General features: G+C 48.5%; 1 protein-coding gene across 2 annotated transcripts in view; it reads left to right on the forward strand.

Annotated features, from left to right (window-relative positions):
- Positions 1 to 22882, forward strand: part of CARS1 (cysteinyl-tRNA synthetase 1) — a 1125505-nt gene that overhangs the window by 602269 nt on the left and 500354 nt on the right. For both annotated transcript variants that reach the window (XM_069624151.1, XM_069624150.1), the window contains one exon: positions 21834 to 21962. In XM_069624151.1, coding sequence (XP_069480252.1) covers positions 21834 to 21962 — 129 coding nt within the window. The remainder of the gene's footprint in view (positions 1 to 21833; positions 21963 to 22882) is intronic.

A 22882-nucleotide genomic window follows, 5' to 3' on the forward strand; every position in this document is an offset into this window, starting at 1 on the left:
GTGGGATTCGTCAAGTAAACTAAAAGGACAGACAAACCATTAAATGACGTAACAACCCACCCCTGTAATAAGATGCACAAAATGTGTAGACTTGTTTAAAAGGGGTGGGAGGTGAGGGGGAGAATGAAGGGCACAGTTTAGATTTGTGTTATTGCGGCCTCGTTCTGGGCCCCTTTGTTTTTTCCTTCTGTCCTTGAAAATTCAATAAAATTATAAGTTTGGAAGTAAAAGAAAAAAGGAGGCATCTGGTAGGAAGATAGTTATTGTATGCATTCCTAAAAACCTAAAGGTGACTGTATACATGTTTGATACTTGTGTATTGTGTGCTAGTACTGCTTATTTAATTTCTTAGTGTGTGTTTTTGGGCCTATAAGAAATAGACACCACGTGGACTCATTGTGGACCCCTGACCCCACTCACTTTCTCTTGGGACTGTGCCTTGACCACTCTGCACGCTTACCTTGATTGGGTTTGGCTAACTGCTTAGAGTTCCGCTGTTCACTATAGCTAGGGTGGCCGCCTAAAATATGTCCACCAGGTCAGATTCTGGAAATCCATCTCAACACCTTGTCGGGTGGAAGTTGGCAGGGCCACAAGATGGAGGGGTACCTAAAAATGTTCAAGTTGGCAGGACCCTTCCTCTGGGATAGACCTTCTCTTAAGCTCTCCTGTACTCCACCCCCTGATGCCTGCCTCATGATAGACTCAATTCATGTCCCCTCTTGTGTGGCATAGCCCTTGTTCTGGCAGAGCTTCCTCTGAAGCACTCACCATGTATGTCCTGTCCTTCTAGGAAGGAGTCAAGCCTACGCAGTCAAAGATAGAAAAGAAGCCTTGTTGGGGAACCTCCGCCCAGACTGATGCACAAAAACAAAAGCTTTGACAGCTGTAGTCGCAGATGACCAGTTGATAATAACATGACATCAGATAGTTTTAGCAAGGTATAGCTGTAATTGCTTAGAAGCCACTTGATCTAGCCAGACACAGAGACGTCATTTCACCAAAATGCCAGGGGTAGTGGAATCACATGACCTTTGACCTCTGATGACATCACAGGAAGTGATGTCATTTGACACCCATCTCGAAGTGACATCACGGGAAGCGATGGAACACATTTCACCCCTTGACAAAACAGGAAGGGACATCACATATTGTTCCTAAGTACACTACGAAAAATATGGTTGCAAATCACTATAATGTTATATACATTTCATACAAGAATGGATCACCATATGTATCGTTAATATCAGTGTGTATAGGACCATATTAGCAAATTATTGTGAATGCAAACAGACGTTCAAGGCCAACTGATAATGATATGTTATTATAAAGCACTTACGCTTCATCGTTTTATATAGATCACATTTACATACAATATCACCCAATCTGTGTTGGTACTCATTTATCGACCTCAGAAGGGTGAAAGGCTGAGTCGAGGTGTTCAAGAACAGGCTAAACCAGAGACTCACCACCTGAAGTGTGTTTGGAAATAAACCTTTGAGTCTATCAATTATTGGATAGAATTCCAGAAAGCCAAATTATGTGTTATTCCTATTTTTTCTTATTTAAGGTCACTGCTCAAAGTGATACACTTGTGGAACTCCATTTTTTTTAAGAGGCCTGAACAAGAAAGTCAGACATTCCAACAATAAAAAGCCACATGACACTGCCACAGCCAAGGAGCATACATTTGGGGAAAAAAAAGTTTTTAAACAAATCTTTTTTTTTTCCTAGGGGTAGCAAGGGAGACCTCGGGGGTTGCAACTGCGACCCCCAAATGACATCCCTGGCCAGACATCGCTTTATATTTAAATGTAACCAGACTACCACCATGCCTTGAGCATTGCAGTTGTATATAATTTCAGTTGTAGATGCCCTCTGCTAAGGGCAGCCCATGGCTGTTGGAATAGTTCCAGCAGGCTAGTTGAGGCACACACGTTACTCTGATGCTGCCATGTTGCTTAATCACATGGCAGTTACAAGGATATTAGTAGACAGTGTCCACCAAAAATAATACGTGTATTATATATTTTGAGCATGGTGCATTTAGAAAGCCAGATCTGATCAGTAGAGCTGACTTTCTGAGGGAGAAAAAACAACATAATTGTGCATAGTAAAAACAAAAAAAGCTCTGACTTGCAAACTCACTGATATGGTGTCTGCCATATTCACCTGCTCTAAACCATTGTGCCACTGGATGTTGTGTTTTTCTTTGTTCTTATGTATTTTTTCTTATATGTTTAATCAAATAACAGTCTGGTTATTTTGTTGTCATCATGTATAACGTTATTTCAAAAGCAGTTATTTTTCCCAACTGTCAGTGTTCTTTGTTTTTTTTTTTAAACTTTATTTATTGATTGTGGTACACGTCACTGCAACAACACAACATTCCATACATTTCTATAACTGAGATGTCTAGTTCAGATTTATAGCATGATATGATATTTACAGATCTGGCGCATTTCAGGGCCCTGTCGGGCCACTGCTAGCCGATCCCAATTCACATAGATACACTCTGAACAGGGCCCAGATGTCCTTTGGTTTACTTGTCTTCGGGAGTGTCATTACATACTGTTCCTCACACTCATTAACATACGTCAGTTCTTTGAGGAAATGATTTATGCGTGGCGTGTGTACACTCTTCCAGTTCTGCAGTATACACTTCTTGGCCACTGCGCACGCAATGTTAAACAACCTTCAAGTCACTTCAGAAATCTTTCCTATATGCCCGAACAGGTATTTTTGGGATGTGAGGTCTGTTGGGACTTGTGCGATTTCTTCCAGAATTTTTGCCACTTCTCCCCAGAACCCATATATGAGTGGGCAGCTCCAGTACATGTGAAATGAGTCAGCGTGTTCACTCCCGCATTTCTGGCATCTACCGGGGCAGTTTTGTGTAAATGTAGCCATTTTTTCAGGTGTGTAGTGCAGCTTATTCAGTACCTTAAATTGGATCAGCGGAGGCCTGCGTTGATGGATACCTTCTTGGTCAGTTCACAGTATCTCGCCCAGGAATTATCTGTTATGGTTGTTCCCAGGTCTGTCTCCCCGGAGGCTTTAATCGTGTTCACTGTCGGCGTGTTTGTCTGTACAGCCGTGTAGAACCCAGAAAAACTGGCTCCGACCGGGTGGACAGAGCCACGAGGCATGGGTGTGGTGGGGGCTCGTCTGGAAACAGTGGCCATCTAGCCTTGAAGCTCATTCGCATCCCGTGATACTGTAGTATCTTCAACTGGTCCCTCCTAATCTTGAATTATTCCAGTGTTATAAATTTACCATTGGGAAAAATGTCCCTATTTTTGAATTCCCCTTCTGGGTCCCACGTCTTCTGGACGTCAGGATCATATGAGGGTGCAATGCCGGGAAAGTTCCAGAAAGGGGCTTCCGAGTAGTATGGTGTCTCCAGTTTGAGCCTATGGTAGATCTTGGACCATGCATGTACTGTTGTACTGACTGGGTCGAATGGACATTCATCTTTATGTTTAACTTTAAAGATGATGGACCTTAAGTCGGTTGGATGTGCTGCGTGTTTCTCTATGCAGATGTATGGTGAGGTGTCTAGATCATCGTACCAGAATCTGACAAACTGAGCCTGTGCTACCAGGTAATATAATTCAAAGTCCGGAGCTGCTATACCCCCTTTGTTATATCGCTCCACCATTTTTTCCCATTTCATTCTGGCTGCCCCCCTGCACCAAACAAACTCTACAACCATGGATCTAAGGGCATCAAAGAATTGTCTACCAGGCCATATTGGGATGTTAGTAAAAATATTTAATAGCTTCGGTAAGATAACCATTTTTAATATGGCCACCCAGCCAATAAGCCAGATAGGGAGTTTAGCCCATAGATGGAGTTTGGTAGAGATTGTGCCTAATAATAATTCATGATTGTCTTGAGTATAGGGAGGTTTTGTCCCCCGACACGATAATTCCCAGGTATATTATTTTGGTGGGAGACCATTGCAATCCTTGTGTGTTGCTCGGGCACCTAGTGGCAGGGGTTGGAGGAAAGATTTCGGATTTGGATCTGTTGGTTCTATAGCCTGAATATTCTGCAAACTCATGTATGGTTTCCATTGCTGGCCCCAGGTGTATTTCAGGTTCTCGAATATACAATGTGTCGTCTGCGTATAGTGATATTGACTGGGTTAGGCCAGCCATCTTTATACCCCTCTGTCCTTGATTTTCCCTAATGGCTGCTGCGACTGGTTCCGTTGTGAAGGTGAACATTATGGGGGAGAATGGCCATCCCTGTCTCGTGCCCCTCCCAACCCAAACCAGTCAGACAAGGTACGGTTAGTTAGTACCCTAGCTCCCGGATTAGAGTTAAGTAACCGAACGCATTTTAGAAAGTATGGGCCTATTCCAAATTTCTCGAGTACTGTAAATAGGTACAACAATGATACTGAATCGAACGCCTTTTCAGAGTCAAGGGATACGGCCACTGTCTGGGCTTCAGGTTTTATCTGGGCCATGACTCCAAACAATCTCTGGAGATTCAGTGCCGTTGACTTGGTGGGAATAAAGCTGCACTGATCCGGGTGTACCAGCATGGACATATTGGGTAGGAGTCTCGTGGCCAAGATTTTAGCAAATATTTTTGCATCACAATTTATTAGAGACAAGGGCCGATAAGAGGACATCTCATTGGGCGGTCGCCTAGGCTTCAAAAGCACTGTTATTATGACCTCTCTCATGGATGTTGGCAGGGTTCCTAATTCTATGGCTTCCTCCCACACCGACAGTAGCACAGGGGCCAGCTCCTCACTGAGTTCCTTATACAACTCGGCTCCCAGTCCGTCTGAGCCCGGTGCTTTTCCATTAGCTAACGATTGTATTGCTTCAGTGATCTCATCAATCGTTAAGGGTTGGTCGAGCGCTAGTTTATACTCTATAGGCAATTTCGGGAGTGTAATATTGTCTATTGCTGATCCTGTCGCCTGCTACAAAGGCAATACAGACTCTCTGTCCTCACCAAGAAGAGAGTCCACATTCAAGCTTGTGTCTCTGCGGCATCCAACAACTCGGCCAAACTCTTTAAAATCTGCAAGGAGCTGGCCAACCCTGCTGCAGTCTCTACCCCTCCTGTTGCCTACCAGGCTCTTTGCAATGCCTTTGCCTCTCACTTCATTAAAAAAAAAAAAAAAACAGGACATCCTGTCCACCCTCTCCACCCACACACCTCCTCTTGCCTCTCCATCTGTGCTTGCTGACCCTCCTTTAGTCACCCGCCCACCATCCTTCTTGTCCTTTCCTCTTTTCACCCCTGACGAGGTCGCTAGACAAGTCCGATCTATGAAAGCCTCTTCAAAACAGGTTCATCCCTGTTCCTCTAAAACCATCAAGGACCACATTGACAACCTCGCTCCGGCCCTTGCTGATTTTTGCAACCACTCCTTTGCCTCTGGATCCCTCCCCTCTGAAGCACTCCTTTGTGCATCCTCTTCTCAAGAAACCCACAGCTGATCCTTCTTGTCCAGCTAACTATCGCCCAATTTCCATTACTCTCTTTCTTGGCAAACTCCTGGAAAATTTGGCCATCTCTCAGCTTAACCTTCAATCCAATTCTGTTGGCTGTCTCCATGACCACCAGTCTGGCTTCAGAGCTGCCAGAAGCACGGAAACTGCTCTCCTGAACATCCGTGAAGATCTGCTCTCCAACCTTGACTCTAACATTCCCTCTGTCCTCATCCTCCTCGATCTCTCTTCTGCCTTCGACATGGTCAACCATACCATCCTGCTCAACCGTCTCCGTGAAAACCTGGGTATCACTGATCAGGCTCTGGCCTGGCTGACCTCTTTCCTCTCAGATTGACCCTCCCAGGTCCAACTTGGGTCCTTCCTTTCATCTATCTTCCTCTCTACCTGTGGAGTTCCCAGGGTTCTAACCTCTTGCCCTGGCTTTTCAACCAATACCTGGCAACTCTCGCCCACTGCATTGCCACTTTCTGCTCAAATTTCCAGTGCTACGCTGACGACATTCAACTCATTTTCAGGCTGCCCTCTGCCACCTCCTCTCCCTCTCTCATCTCCGATTGCCTAACTGCCATTCAAGATTGGTGTGCCGCCAATGATCTTTGTCTGAATGCCAGCAAGACGGAGATCCTCCTCATCGGCACACATTCACCATCCCTTCCCCTCACTCTCAGGCCTGGCCTCCCTTGGCCCTCCTCCTACCCCCACCTGTGAGGCTAAGAACCTCGGGGTCATTTTTGACTCCACCCATATCTCTGAGGTCTCTAAAAAGTCAAATATCCGACTGCACCTCCTCAGAGGTACTCTGCCTTTCCTCTCCTTCCCCCAGAAGCTCATGGTATCCCAAGCTCTGGTTCTCTCTAGCTTGGACTATTGTAACAGCCTCTTTCTAAATCTACCTGCATCTACTCTCTGCCCTCTGCAACTAATACAGAACAGGACTGCTAGACTTGTCCTTGGCCTCAAGCCCTGGGATCGTATCTCTCCAACTCTGAAATCTCTCAACTGGCTCCCAGTGGATGCAAGGATTAAATTCAAAACCCTCTGCATTGTCCACAAGGCTTTCTGGGGCCTGGGTCCAACATACCTTCAGCTATCCCTCCGCAAATACCTCCCCTCTCGAGCTCTTCGCTCCTCTACCTCAAACTCCCTCAGGGTCAGTCGTTGTTCAAAGAAACGTGCTGGGGGTAGATCTCTGCCTTTGGCTGGGGCCTCCCTCTGGAACTCTAAAACTTGAGGGGAACCATCTCCGGTTCCGGAAGCACCTCAAGACCTTCCTCTTTTCTTCTGCCTTCGCTCCCCCTCTCCCCTGCTGATCTGTTATCTCTTGGCACCGTGCACCTGGCCACCCTCTGTCCGTCGGACCCAGGTACATGCTCACCCTGCCACCCTCCCCTACTGCCTCCGGGCCACCCCTTGCACTGGGGTCTGTATATGTACCCATACAGCCTCCCTTTTTTCTTCCTGCACTTATCAGACCTACTCTGTCTGCTGCCTTAAAGCTAGCACTTGCAAATTGCTGGCTGCATTACCACTGTTGCCTTTATTATTTATTTATTGTTATTTATCTGTTTCTCCTCTGCTTTGCACTTTTTCACTTCTCCCCCTTCCATGTACTTTTCCCCTCCACCCCTCTCCCATGCACTTGCGCGTTCAATGTCACTGGGCCTAGTAAGATCGCTGTTTTGTTTTCCCCTGTTCCCTTTCCTTGCATTGTCGCGCTCTGAAACACTTGTGTACGAGCGCAATAGAAATAAAATATCAATCAAATGTAATCTTAGATTACTGGCCGATTTCAGATCATGATTAGTATATAGTTCTGAATAAAAAGGAGTGAATTCTCTATTTATTCCCTCCTCACTAGTGGTCACTGTGCCGTCTCCTGCTAATATGCTGGAAATCGGCGTATGATGTCTCTCGACCTTCAACAGGTTTTCTAAGGTGTGACCTGCTCTATTTCCATCGCCGTAGCAGCGTGCTCTAAGTGGAGTTGCCATATATAGTAGTTCCCTAGTCTCTATTTTATTGAACTCTTGTAGGCTGCTGTTAATGTCCGACAGGGTTTTATCCTCATGCGTGACTGTGTATCGTGCTTCTAGCTCTCCCAAATGTTTCTCTACCTCTGCCAATTCTACCCTGACTGACTTCAACAGACCCGTGGATTTAGAAATTAGGATCCCTCTCACCCACACCTTAAAGTTTTCCCAAAGGGTTGCGTTCCTGTCAACTGATCCCCTGTTGGTTTCAAGGAAGTGTTCCACCTCTATATGTAGTGCGTCTGCTACTGCTGGGTCTTTAAGGATGTCGGGTGGCATCCTCCATCTCCTAACAGGGGGTTTTACATTCTTTAGTGTCATGTCCACTATGACAGGGGAGTGATCTGACAGAGTGCAGGAGAGTATCTCCGTTATTAATCGGGTTCATGAGGGATGCGGATACCATCCAGTAATCTATACGAGAATCAGTGTCATGCGCTGAGGAGTAAAACGAGTATTGTCTTTTTTGTGGGTGTAGCGTTCTCCAGGCGTCCACTATTGTCAGTTGCGATAGGATATGCTGTAACATAGTGGATATTTTTGTGGGATTTCGGTGTTTGGTTGTGGAACAGTCTAACGTGATATCCAAGATGGCATTGAACTCACCCCCCCCCCCCACATACAGTATCTGCTCATTCCCAGTGGAGCCTATTTCATGTACCACATCTGTGTAGAAATCGGGGTCATCCACATTTGGTCCATAAGTATTCACTAACACCATCTCTTTCCCCGCAATACTGCCCCATACTATGACATAACGACCTGGAGTGTCTATATTTCTTTTTCCAAATCGAAAGCCTGCGGTGGGGTGGATCAAGTTGAGGATACCTCTTGCCTGTGAGGAGTACTCAGTGTGATACCTATGCTGCCCCCAGCTTTTCAAGAACTCAGTGTTCACCTTCCAGAGTGCATGCGTTTCTTGTAACATGATCACCTGAGGGTGGTGTCTGGTGACATAGGCTCCCACCTTGCTTGACTTAGTGTGGTTGTTCAGTCCATGAACATTCCATGTAAGGAGTTTTAGCTTCAGTCCCTGAGCCATTGCGCTAGTGTGTGCCATGTCTTTACTATGTCCCTTATCTCAATATTTCTTAGTAGTGTGTCATGTGCAGCGGTGCGACCACACATTTTAACTTGTAGGACCCTTCCCACTGGGTCCCGGAACCTCGCCTCCCCTCCCTGATTCCCACATAGCTCAACATAGATAAGCATCGTATGGCATTTTAACCCCCCCACCCGGATCATCTCCCCCAACTTGACGATGCTGCCTGTTAACTCTTGAAACCTTCCCCTTGGGCATTCCCTTGAACTGGTGGAACTTTCCTGAGGGTCGTCTGTCAGAAGCTCGCGGCATGTCCCTGTCAGTCTGCTGAGTCTCGCCTCTCCTCTCCTGGCCGTGGTCTAGCATTTTGATCGATCGCAGCAGGATTCTCAAAGAAGTGGGCTCTTCCACCATGTTGGATTCTCATTTTTGCCAGGAAGATGAGGGCATATGGCACGTTGCGCATCCATAGCTGTTTATTGACCAATTCATAGGACCTTCTCTGTGTTTGAATGGTAGCTGAAAAGTCCGGGTATATGTGAATTCTATTTTGCTCATAATATGAAGTTCCTTTCTCTCTCGACAGTCGAGTATTGTATCTCTGTCCCTGTAGTTAAGGAGACGTGCTATTATTGTGTGGGGTGGAGCCCCTGGCTTCGGAGGTGTTGCTAGAGTTCGGTGGGCCTTCTCGACGAGGAAGTGTTCTGAAAAGGATTCCGCTCCCAAGATATCTTTCAGAAGGTTTTTCACTTGTCTCTCCATGGGGCCCTTGCCAAAGGTTTCCGAAACCCCGACAATCTGGATGTTATTCCTCTGTGATCTCGATTCGAGGTCGTGACACTTGCTCTGAGTTTTATGTAGTTCTGTTTTGAGCAGGGCTATGTCGCGGCCGTGTTGTGAAATTGTGTCCTCGTTCGTACTTATTCTATTCTCTGCTTTCGTGTTACACGTGCTCTCCTCCACTCAAGCTTTCAGGGATCCAATTGTCGTCACTATGTCGTCTAACTTGACATTAACCGCCAAGAACCCATTTTGTACCATTGTTGCTAGGTGATCTAAAGGATCTTCCTCCTGTCTGTCGGGTGCTTGTGGCGCCACCCCGGCTGCTCCATGTGGCTGGGAACTGGCGAAGGATTCCATTGGGCCGGTCTTTTTCCCTCCTGTGCCCTTCTTCTCGTTGCGGCCCATGTGTTGTGGCTTATGGTTTGAGGGTGGACTGTGTTCTCCCATGTATCAATGTCCAACGTGATATTGTCCAGCAAAAGGAGGAAAGAAAATAGGGGAGTTTTTTCTCTCTACCTCCTCCTTGCTCTGGATGTTTTGCATGTTTATTGCGTGTTTATTTGCTTCTGTTTTGGCGCCTAAATCTCCCCCAGGTGCACCCCCCAAGTCTGTTCGGGATGTTGCCTTGCTGAGTTTCTTTGTAGAGTGCACCTCTGCGTGCTTCTGATGCGATTGGAATATTGCCCGGGGGGGGCTGTTTGGCTGTGCCCGCTGTATTTACGATATACTGAGGTTGCAGGCAGCTGTCCCACACTGTTGACCCAATTACTGCTTTCGCCTGAATTTGTGGGGGTTCAGTCCACCGTGCCTCCTCAAAATCCCAGTCTTGGTTTATGGTGTCCACATGGGAGCCCCCGCCCCCTAGCAACCCCCACCGCAGATTGCGTGGCGGGTGTTATTTTCTCACTAATATTTAAATGTCAGCAGGGGCTCCCTCCCCACCTTGCTCCACTTACTTGATGCAGGGGATAATGTCCACCCCCTTCGCGTGCCGCTGCCTCCGGTCCGCGCTGCACCAAGGTGATGTAGGCAGTGTGTTGCCGCATGGGGAAACGGACGCAGAGGCCAGGCCTCTGCGGCGGCCGCAGCACCACCAGCCGCGTACCCAGCGGGAACGGCGCACGGACCCTCCGACGTCGCCAGCAACTCTCCGCTCCTTCTTCTTACTTTTCCGCGGCTCCTGCTGTTGTGGACCCCGGCACCCCCCCCCCTGGACATGCGAGGTGCCGGCTGATGTTTGTGTGGCGCACCAGGGTGGGGGGTCCACTCGGCGTTCTCCTCTGGTCCTGGGTTCCTCTGTCACAGTGGCGCCCCTCCCCCAATGCGGCCTGCTGCTCGCGTCCACCCCTCCGGCTCACAGCCGAAGTCCCGTGGAGCCGCCGGGCAGCCGCACCAAAGCCTCCCGGCCGCTACAAGCTTTGGGCGAGATATCTCGGTGCTCCCTCAACGTGCGTGCACAATTTCTTCAAAGTTTGTCCAGGCAGTCCTCCGCCACCGAAATCTTGCCTTTTTATGCGTCTGGCACGGCGCTGGAAGGATTAATTTGAATCAAGATTTCATTCGAGCCGGAGCTCACCTTTTAGGCAGCCATACTTGATGTGCGCAACTGACAAAAAAAGGTGTACACTGCGATGAAGAACGAACTAAATATGGTTTCCCACTATTCTTTGAAATTTAGGGAGAATATTATTTTTTTTTTAAATGCCTTTATTAATTATTTTAAACAAGTCATAGGGCCTCATTACACGGAAGGCGGTAAACCAAGGTGCTAAAAGCACCTTGGTCCATGCCGGTAAATTACCGGTACCGCCATGGAGGAAAGGGGAATTACCGCCCTATTCCAAGGTTGGCAGGGTGGTAATTCCCCCTTCCCCATTGCCATTTTTGCCCCATAGGGCATAATGGGAATGGGGAAGGTGCTAATTATGGTACCGCAAATTGCGGTACCGTAATTAGCACCCTGGTCCCTTTGCGGGTTCGTTTTTTAACGCCTGCTAAAAGCGGGCGTTAAAGTACCAACCCGCAAAGGGACCTCGTAATAAGGCGGTAAGGGTTAACGGTCACCGGTACCCTTACCGGTGACCGTTAACCCTTACCGCCTACCGTGTAATGAGGCCCACAGAGATCATACATGGGTAGGAAGCAAAACAAAAGAGTATATTCAATCATGCAATGTGTGCTGCACCATTTGTTTCACCCCTGCCATGTCTATGCATCTCATTGTTTCCTTCCACCAGACCTGTAGCCTTTATCTGTCACTCCGTCTGGTTCGCCACTAAGGGGCTTTTCCGTTGAGGCACGGTTATAGCAAATCCGTGTAGTTCCCAGGTCATGCTAGTCTGTAATCTTTGCAGATTGATCGTAACCCCTTGGTCATTCCGAGAAGCCCTCTATTTTAAGTCGCCCAACCCATGACTGCTATTTGTACTATAGTGTTCATGAACCCAACCAAACCACAATCTTAACACTGAGAACTCCCCCTCCCTTTCTTCTCTCCTCCTTCCCCGCTATCCCCTCCTGTGGATCCTCCCACAACTAGCCTTTCTCCCCCTCGTCCCATCTCTCTCCGTGGCCCCCTTCTTCTATCTCTTACCATCGCAATTGAAGGCACCCTCCCCTTTCCACTGATCCCAGTCTCTCTCTCCTCCGCTTCCGTGTCTGCTGCCTCCTAATACAGTTATGGCGTATTCAGATCTTGCGTGGAAGCTAGCTCATTTAGCAGCAGACCGCAGTCCACTACCAGCGTGTTTTCCCCCTCCGTGTCCCTGTGCTTGTTTAGGTATTCCACTTCGGCCATACCCCAGCGCTGTACCTCGTGCAGCCATCGTTGTACTGATGGGCCAGCCTCCCTTTTCCATTCTATTGCAATCTGCCTTTTGGCCAGTTTTAAAAGAAGTCATGCAATTCTGTTTCGGTTCTTATACCCCCCAACCCCATAGGCACACTTCATGCGAGCATGCATAGGTGCCCCCCAGCATGGTATTCATTCTACTCACCAACTTCTCCCAATACTCATCCACCACTGTGCATTCCCAGACCATGTACCAGAAACCACTGTGTTCTCTCCCACATCACGTACAAGTGCTGTGCGGTTGATCGAGTGTATTCTCTCAGTAGTCAAATATACTCGGTGCAGGTAGTAGAATTGGGTGAGCTGGGATTGTGCGTTCCTAGCTGATTTCTTAACTTGCTTCCACATCCGTACCCACTGTTCTCCTGAAATATGCCCTTGCGTCCCTTTCACATTTACCTTTGACTGCCAGTCCCCCCATCATCCCCTGGCCACCTGCAATGCACTGTTACCCTCGACACCCTGCCCCTGCCCTCCTCCAGACCTAGTAGCGTCTGCATCACTGGATGTTCCTCCGGTTCCTCCAGGATACCCTCCCATAATTGCGCCATGTGCTTTACCACCCTGGCATATGTAAGAAAGTGGCCCTTTGCTAACTGGTACTCTTGGATCCATTGTTCGAATGTCCATAGTTTACCTTTTTTTGAAAAAATCCCCCAATGTGGCGCAATGCCTGTCAATCAGTTTTTGGAGGCCCACACTTTGCAGTGCTGTTCTAATGGTGGAACCAAACCCAATCGGAAGTTCCTTGCTAAATAGCTGTTTAGCATGCATTTTTTTAAACAATTTTGTCCACACCTCCCGGACCGTTTTAAAGACTGCTGTGTTCCCTTTACCCCCTATATGTTCCCCGAACAGCTCTAATCCCTGCCTTCCTGGCTGCAACCTCACCAGTAGCCCCAACAGCTCGCCCTCCTGTCTTGTATGCCACCTCACCGTAGCCTGCAGCTGCACCCCCATGAAGTAGAACTCGAAATCCGCCATATTAAGCCCCCCTTCCTCCCTTTTCCAGCATGATGTCCGCATGGCCATCCTGGTGCGCTCTGTGCACCACAGTAGCTTCCCCAGCATCTTTTCCAGCATCTTGAAGAATACCTTCTTCACTACACACAGTATTTTCGTAAAATAATATAAGAAGCGTGGGAGGACCACCATTTTGCAGAGCGCAATCCTTCCCATCAGGGATGGAGGTAATTTTTTTCAGAATGCAACCGTATCCCCAATCCGCCAGAGTGCCCTACTGGTATTATGGACAAATGTCTCCTCTAGCTCATGGTATATTTGAATCCCCAAATATTTGAAAGATTCCCACTCAACGAATCTCCCCCCAAACGGGCTCTGCCCCCCTCTGGTCCCTCAAGCTCGCTAATGGGAATACCAAATATTTGTCTTTATTTACCTGGAACCCCGACAGCCTACACAAATTGTCCAACACCTCTAGGATTACTGGAATGTTGTCCAAATGATTGACTACAAATAACAGCACATCATCTGCATAGAGCGAGATGCTGTGACTTACCCCTCCATCCGTATGCCTGTTTCCGTGATGTAGGTCTGGAAGTATCTCGCCAATTGTTCCAGTGCCAAGGCAAAAATAATGGGTGAGACCGGGCAACCCTGGCATGTACCTCGTTCTAAGCGCCAACTTTGCCAAACCCAACCACCAGTTTTTACACTGGCTGTGGGGGCATTATATAACCATCTCAACCACCCCATCATCTCCCCCAGACTGCATGCCTTGAGTACCTTTAAATAACCATGGCCATTCCAGCGAATCGAAGACCTTGACCGCATCTATTGCCACCAAAGCCAATTCTCTTCAGGAGTTCTTGACCAGATCCTTACCATGATGCACTCTACGCAAGTTCATGCTAGTGTCCCTTCCCTCTACAAACCCGCACTGGTCCGGGTGTATCAAATCGAAGGCCACTCTCACCAATCTATTCGCTATTACTTTTCCCATGATTTTTGTGTCCGAGATGGGCCTATACAACGCGCATTGTTGTGGGTCCCCTCCCTTTTTCAGTAGCACTGTGATTACCGTTTCCCTCACAGATTCCGGCAGTAACCCCTTCTGAAGTGCATGATCATATACTTGTTTCAGTAGAGACACTAATATATCCGCAAATATTCTATAAAACTCCACCGGGAAGCCGTCGCAGCCCGGCGCTTTGTTGTTCTGCATGGATTTGATTGCCCCCATTATTTCCCCTTCCTCGACGGGTAGTTCTAGACTGCTCCTTCCCTCAATATCGAGACTTGGCATGTGCACCAGGTCAAGCAGATTGGAGGCTGTGTGGTCCGAGTACATCTTCTCCGACAGATATAATTGCTCATAATATCTTTGGAAGACCTCATTTATTTCCTGTTGCGTTGTCACTAGTTCCCCCTTTGGGTCCCATATTTGGGTGATTGTCCCCCCCTTAACTCTCATGTTTTATGAGCCAAGCTAGAAGCCGCCCGCTTTGTCGCCCTCCCCATGGATCTTAGTCATGTATAGTCCCCTGTCAAATCGCAAGCTCAGGGCTTCCCCATGCAAGCTCAGTTTCTCCACCACTGTTTTCCCCCACCTGCTGGCCCCCTTCCTGAGCAATCTCCAGTTGCCTTATTTCACCCTCCAGGCGCTTGATGGTGTTGTCCAATGATCTCCGGACCCCTACTGTTTGAGACATACATACCCCTCTCAACGTCACCTTAAATGCCTCCCATTGTATCCCCACATCACCCACCGATCCCTCATTCACTTCAAAGAATGATGTGATTGCTTCCCTTCCCTCAGGGTTTGCACGTTCGCCTCATCTCCCAACAGCCCTTGCCTCATGCGCCACAGACGTACATCTGATTGCTTGCATTCCCCTCCCAGCCCTGCGACTAATGGTGAGTGGTCCGAAATAGACCTATCTAGATATACTGTGTTGTGGAACCAGTGGAACCTCTCCCTCCCCACTAATAGATAATCCGGTCTGGAGAAAGACCTGTGCACCCCCGAATGGAACAAATACCCTTTCTCCGACCCATGCGTTTCCTGCCAGAGTTCACTAAATCCAATCTTTACATTGCCTGCTTCAACGCTTCTACTGCCGGTGGTTTCATTACCCCTCTCTTCCCCGTGCGGTCTACTTTGGGGTCCATTACACAATTGAAATCCCCCCCCATATGTATAACCCGGCCCGCTGGCTACCAGCTCCATCACTGATGTAAAGTACGACATGTCCACATTCGAGGCATAGGAGTTCACCACACAAATGTCCTGTCCCTCCACCTTGCCTACCAGAGCTATTGTCCTGCCCTCTGTATTTCCCATTGTGCGTTCAACCTTTGAGGAGACCCCAGGGGCCCCCCAGAACAACGCTCCTCCCACATAAATCGAGTACGAAGACCGGTATACTTTACCACCCCACCTGGTTTCCAGTTTCCGTAATCCCTCCCCTTGCAGGTGGGTCTCCTGTAGCAGAGCTAATTGTACCTCTGCCTCTTCAGATATTGCCCCACCTTGACCCCCTCTTCCCTCAACCCCCCAATCCCTGCACATTCCATGTGCTTATTTTAAGGTGGGTCCCACCTTTATCTTGACACCGTTCTGCCCAGGGCGTGCCTCGGTTGGTAAGCTGTCTTGACCGACATCCATCCCTCCATGACTCAGTGGCATTAAAACCCACTCCAGCCCCGTCCCCCAACCAGTAACAAACTCTTAACTCCCCAACCCCAACATACCTCCCCTCCGGCCCCCGAGAACCCCCACCACCCCACCATCCCCCCTTCCCTCATTCCCATCAACCTGCTACAACTTGTATCCTTTTCAACCTGCTTCAACCAGGTTAACCTTTCAGGTCATCCCTGTCATTCGATGTAGTGAATGGGTCTCGGAGTTGTGGTTTGCCACGACTGTCCTGCACCAACCACACAATTGTCTGCACCAACACAAGTATAATAGAGAGTGTCCTGCCATCATCCCCCTCCAAATGGTATAGGCAGCGTTTGGTCCTCCTTGTGATTCTGGATCGTGTCCCCGGCGGCTAGTTGGTGCCTTCCTCCTGCCGTTGTTGATCACCTGATTCCTGAGACGCCTTCTTTGGATCCCTCCTGTCCAGCCAGTCCCATGCCTCTTTTGGAGAAAGGAACTGTATTGAGCGGTACCCTTCCATCACCTTCGGTTTTGCCGGGAAGATCGTCATGTATCTCAAGTCAAACTTGCGGAGTTTGCGGCTCGCCTAGTCGAAGTACCTCCTTTGTTTCTGGACCTCCTGGGTAAAATCTGGGAAGATCAAGACCCTGGCACCCTCCATCTCGATGTATCCAGCCTTGCGGGCTACCTGCAATATTGTATCCCTATCTCTAAAGTTGAGCAGTTTGGCAATCATTGCTCTGGGTTGGCCCCCTGGGGATGAGGGCCTGCCCGGCACTTTGTGCTCTTTCCACAGTGAATAATTTTGATGGGCCCTTCGTTTCATGGCCTCCAGTATCAGTTTCACTACGTATAGTTCTGCGCTTGGCCACTCCTGGCCCTCCGGAACCCCTATGAGGCGTATGTTATTGCACCGAGAGTGCCCTTCTGAGTCTTGTGCCTTCATTTCCAATCCCCTAGCCGCCCCAATCGGACCTTGTACTTGGTTCTTGAACGTTGCTTCCTCATCTTCCACCGTGCTCAAGCGTCATTCCACCTCCGTCACTCTTTCACATACCTTGAGCAGGTCTGCCCGAATTAGTCACCCCCACCTTCTACACTTTCCCTTCCAAGGAACTTCTGGCTTCTCGAATGGCCGCCATCACTCCTTACATCGTCACGCTCTCACTTTCTTCTGCCCCTGTCCCTAATGTGTTTCTCTCCGCCTCTTGCCCCTTGGATGCCTTCTGCTTGGGGGCCGCGTAGTGTTCGATTTTTTTTTTTTTTTTTTTTTTTTTTTTTTTTTTTTGACCTTTCACCATCCTTTCTGCCAGTTCGCTAATATGTGAGATCGAGTTTGGGGTTGCTTGCCTGTTATCTGGGATTTATTTCTGCTCCAAGCGTTGCATCTGCCCCCCCTCTCTTTCCACCTGCAAATTCTTTCCCTTCTCTTGGTCGTCCAGTCATTTCCTGTGCTTGGTTTCCGGCTCTATCAGCCTTCTCTTAGTCTCGTCCTTTCCAAGCCCTCTCTCCGTAGCGCTCTCCACCCCTGTATCCCTTTGGAAGCCCAGTCAGTCTTTCCTCTGTGCCTCCACCTGAGGTCCCTTAGCTGGGGTCTACCTCCTTAGGCACCAGCCCAACTCAAAGGGGTATTTACAGTTCTTGTGCCACCTCTATAGAACCGTAGCCCAGCCCAGCACCCCGGCAAGCCCACTTCTCCTCACCTTCAGGGCTTGGGTTGGTCTCTCTGCAAGTCAGTCTCCCTCAGTCGGTGCCCACCAGCCTGGTTCTGCACCCGTAGGTCTACCTCTCACTCCAGGTGCCTACCAGTTCCGATCCACACCACGCTGCCTGGCTCACTCCACCTGGTCCTTTGCTGTTTTCCCTGATTGCTTGGTGTGTCCGATCCTCACTCAACTCTGGGGTTCTGGTTCTCTCCCCTCTGTCCCACTCTTTGTGTCCTGATTGGGGTCCAGATCTCTGCTCCCCGCCGCGACTCCCTTCCTCTGGGCGCTCGGCACGCCTGCTTCTGCTTTCTGCTCGTAATTGTTCCTCTGATCACGTCTGCACTGCTTGGCTTCCCCCGGCGTCCTCCCTGCTGGCTCGGGGACCAGATCTACTGCCAGTTTCTCTTCAGCACACAACGATGCGTGTCCCGGTAGTGGGGCCGGAGCCGCCTGCTGCAGCTCCTCTGTCTCCCGTTTCCCTGAGAGCCCGGGTCCCTGCGTGGGTGTTGTCTCCTACCTTCTGCTCTTCCCGGGTGACTTGCTCGCTTTCTGCCACCCCGCGCGCTGGGCTCCAGTCACTTGCCGGTAGGTGCTGTACTCTCTGCCTCTGTCTGTGCCTCTCGGGGTCACTGCATAGTCTATTGCTGGAATGCCATGCCATTCCGCATCCACCGGCAGCCAATCTCGCCGCCGGGTTGCTCGTGCGTGGCTCCCCCAGCTCGATCTGGCCTTAGTCGGCGTCGCCGGCGCCTCTTCTCTGCCTCACTCTGCTCGATTCCTGGGCTTTCCCTGGGGTACCGGATGCTGGTCCGCCCGCAGCGCCACCAGTCTGAGCGGGCATTCAGCTTCAAAAGGCCCTCAAGCAAGGGGTTTCGCACTTGCCGCCATTTTGTTTCCCTGGCGGTCGCTCTCAGCTTTTCGATCGAAAAAGTCGTAATCAAGTCCCCTTCAGGGTTTCCACCACTCTATTTCAAGCCTCTGATAGTTCTGATCCCCTCTGGAGTGCCTTGTTGCTGTTTTTGTGCTGTTATGACGGATAATTATTCGGATGGAATGCGGTCTGGAGTGGGAGCGCCGGGGGTTCACTGCTGCATCGGTCGCTTTCTGGCCACGGCCCCATTTAGGGAGAATTTATAAACATGAAGCATGACCCTTTGCTTGAGTAACTTTCCTGTGGGTTATCATTGTTGTAATTGTCCTTTTTTATACGTTTCTCCAGTTCAGTGTTTAGATTGTAGCCGTTCCAGTAGGGCTTTTTCTTAACTGATTTGAAACACGTGGATTCCTATACAGTAAATGCTTGATGGATTGCTAACCACGTTATGTGCACTTTATGCTGCTTCGTCAATTTAAAATCTGTGTAACCGTCTGTACAAACCCACACCCCAGAGATCATCAGGTCTATAACGGGTGTGACTATCCCATGCCGAGTTATGGACCCGAGACAAAGCAGGGGACACATAATCAAAGTAAGGGACGATAACAGAATGTACAGCCCTCCCTCTAGTTAATACCAACATTACAAAAAACAGATTAAAAAGAGAGGAAAACTGTTACAGAAAGTGCTTGGAACATTGGAGTGAGCATTGTTCTGGTGGAATATTGGCCAAGGAAGGCACTGAGCATTGAGGTGGAATGTTGGCAGAGAAACATCAAACTTTTTAAGAGTGGGTTATGGTAGTGTGCGGCCCATTCTTTGCAATGGATTGCCAAAATTCCAATTTTGATATTGAACCTTTATAGACCTCACCCAAGGGCTATACAGGGAGTTGTAGACCTTGAAGACAGAGGTTAACGCCTCAGCGCAGCAAGGGCATTTAACAAGGTGTTTAGGGTCCATAACTCCCGGTGCAGCCCGAAGGCGAGGTCTATAAAGCTAATGGTCAACTGTTTAAATAAAAAGGCAATCTACATGGAATCGTTTGTGAACTCGCTAATTCCCAGAACCATGAACACGTGATGAGGAGGGTGGGGCAGGATTTACAAAGGAGCTGTGGCGCTGCTGGGTGTGGCCTGGCGAGGTATTAGAGTGGAGATGGGTGGGTCATGGAAAATATGCCGGGCCGACTCTGCCAGGTGCCTGGCTGGATAAAATCTTCGCCATCTGCCCCCCCCCCCCAGTCAGTGATGTAATTAGCGTGATGGGGATGGGGTGGGTGCGGTCCCTGGGCTACATCTGCCAGGTGCGGCATGGGGGAGGAGCACCATTCCCCTCAGAGCTCTTTGTGCGGCGCTCTCTCTGATCTTAGGAGTGCCGTGCCTAGAGCCTTGCCGGCAGCACACGGGGGAATGATATGGCATCCCCGTATTGACCAATTTCTGGGCCAGATGGGATTTCGGAGAAATGCCAGCTCAAATAGCCCGTAATTGGCCAATGTGGGAGTGCCACCATACACCCCCAGGCTATAATGTGCTTTTGAAACACACCAAGGTGCCCTATCGGTTATCTGCCTGAAGCCTGAGTTAAAGGCCAGAGTGCCTGGATAACGGGTAGGTTAGCGTTCTCTACTTCCTCTGGGTAATTCCCACTATGCTTTCGGTATTAACAGGAGAGCCCTGTTGGATTTCGCTGGTGTCGGGATTGACTGCACATACATAGGGCAGGCCTATTGACAGTGCAAAAATCTGCCTTGGCGTTTGCAAAAAATTGCCAGTGGGTGTGCTCAGCGCTTCAAGTTTTGTATTCCAGAATTTGGAATTCTGAACAATCTGCGGTCCTTACTTGTTTTTTAGAGCCCTCAATTTTTTTCCATCAAGGGTTCTGATGAGGTATTGGCACTGGGTGCGGGGGGAGCAGCCAGTCAGGTTCCATGAAACCTGGGCTAAAACCACTAATCTCAGCCAGTGCCAAAATCCCTGCCCCCACCAGCCCCCTCCGCTCACCGTTTTACTTTTCTCAACCCCCCCTCCCCAGTGCCACTTACCTGATTGTTCGGCGGTGACCCCCGCTGCTGCCGCAGCAGCCTCCCTCCTTGCTTTTCCATCCACCATGATAATAGAAGAGGGCCTTTATATGGAGCCTGCCTTCTACAACCTTGGCAGCCATTTTGGATACGTATTTTCATTCATTGAATGGTATGCGCGCTGCGTCACTTTCAATGAATGAAAATACGTTTTTTTTAGCACCCGGGTTACCACTTGGTTAACTCGGGGTGCTAATGGTGTTAGCAACCCATTCCAAGGGCTGGAACAAGGGGTAATGGCCCAGAGCCCTCGTTAACAACCCTTGCTTCGCTCGGGCCATTAACTCGGGCTGCCAGGCCGTAGCCCCCTGTTCCAGCTCTTGTAACGGGGTGCTAACACCACATTCCTGACATGGGAGAGGGCTGTAATAGATGTTTTCGTCCTACACCTGAGTTATTGGTCTGAGGTGAAGCAAGTGCGCATAAGACAAGGGATGATAACACCTGTAACAGCCATCGAGCAGAGGACAATGGTGCCATTAGAATATGGCTAAAACACAAAAACGGGTTAAAAGTGGATTGAAAACCGAAGAAAGCAGATGGAGAAGTTTGTCATAAACTTGCAATGAGCAATACCCTTGTGCAATGTTGGTTAAGGGAGACACTGAGCATTGAGGTGTAACGTTGGGAGAGAAATATAAATGTTTGTTACAGTGCTCAAGTCCCTCGTTTTACCCATTGTTCACAATTGCCAAGCTGACTATCTAATGTTGTGTGAAATACCGAGATGGGGGGCAGATTGGCCGATATTGGCCCAGCATTCCAATCCCTGGAAGGCTCAAGCAAACCTAGGATCTAGACACGGGCTCTAGTCTGATTTCAGCTACGTCTGCCCGTTGAGGTCATTAACACTATGGTTGCTAAGGTTTTTTTTCCAAAGGAGATCTGGTCTGAGCCTACAGCACTATCTTGGTTACCTTCAAAAATATGCAAAACAAGATGGCCACCATATGAAACAGAACAGGATTTAAGGAGCAGGAGGATTGGGGGATAGCAACCAGTGGGGTGACCATGGGAGGAGGGTCTCAAAAGAAGAAGATGCAAGGAAAAATATGGCGGTCTGGGTAAAGGTGTTGAAAGTGGGCTTATATTGACTAATCCAGACCACATTCCAGCCAGTGGGATTTGTTAGCGCCACTTCTCAGGGTGGTAATGAAAATGTGTTCCTATGATAATGCTGTGCGGAGCAGCTATTTCATATATTTTGCACTATGGACTATTATTTATTGAATTAAATATCTTTTTTACCCATGCAAAATATGCTCTTTTCAGAGCACAAAAAAAATTTTGAAATCCAACATACAGTTGCTTTATAGGTAACCAGTGTTTTTTTGGTTTGTGTTTCAAAAGGGGCGTCCAGGTTGGCACATTGAATGTTCTGCAATGGCTGGATCCATTTTGGGAGATTCCATGGACATTCACGGAGGAGGTTATGATCTTCGATTCCCTCATCACGACAATGAGCTTGCTCAGTCTGAGGTATGTTAAGTGTTGTACAATAATCTTGTTTTTACAATATATTGTTTCACAAAGCGATCCACAGATGTGCCAGAGTGTGATTCTTTTAGTATATTAAAAGATATGCTGCTCTTTTCTGCTTTAATCAAGATTTCAAACTACAGATAGGACAGGATGCAAAAGTGAAGATAGCTAGATGTAAAATACTTCGACACACCTCCTAAAAACCATTGCACGCTTTTCAAGCCTTTAACAACAAAGACTATCAGAGTGTCTAAAAGGGGCAGGTTCTTTCCAAAACCTAAATTTGCTCCAGCCACTACGGCCAACTCCTTCAAGAATTCTGTTTGACAGATAGTGATTCCTTTTACCATCAAGCAGCATGCTTCCATGTTCAGTGAATCAGCTGCAGGGTTACAATATTTTAACTCCAGTGGGAGATGATCGCCGAAACCCCTAATGTTTTATAAATAATGTAACAAGATTACTCTCTAGCTCTGGCACCAGTCCCACCGGCTTCATCACAAATTCAAAGCTTGTTAGCAGAGTCGTCACTGGAAATTCATGGATGACTCCAGTTCCTTGCCATCGGACAGTTATCGTAACACCAGAAAGAACAGGGTTTTTTCTCGACTCCAAAAAATGTGGAGGCATGTTGGGTTATGTTTTTTGCTTATTTGATTTATACAATGGAAAGATATTCAATGTATACTTTCTGTCCAGCTTTGTAGAGGGACACCGGCCGAAACACGTATCGCATTCTGGACACTCTCTATGACTATTTTTGCAATGAACCAGAGAATAAACTCACACTAGCAAACTGGCGCAAAACGCGTGGTGGCATAATTTTTTCACTTTTATAAGCAAGAGTATAGTGGGTTACCTCTCATGCCCAAAGGCGCCGTGACAAGCAGAATTGAGTACTACCTAACTAAAGGATT

The sequence above is a fragment of the Ambystoma mexicanum genome, chromosome 11 (genome assembly GCF_040938575.1).
Source record: "Ambystoma mexicanum isolate Mex_15411 chromosome 11, UKY_AmexF1_1, whole genome shotgun sequence".
NCBI classification, from domain to species: domain Eukaryota; kingdom Metazoa; phylum Chordata; class Amphibia; order Caudata; family Ambystomatidae; genus Ambystoma; species Ambystoma mexicanum.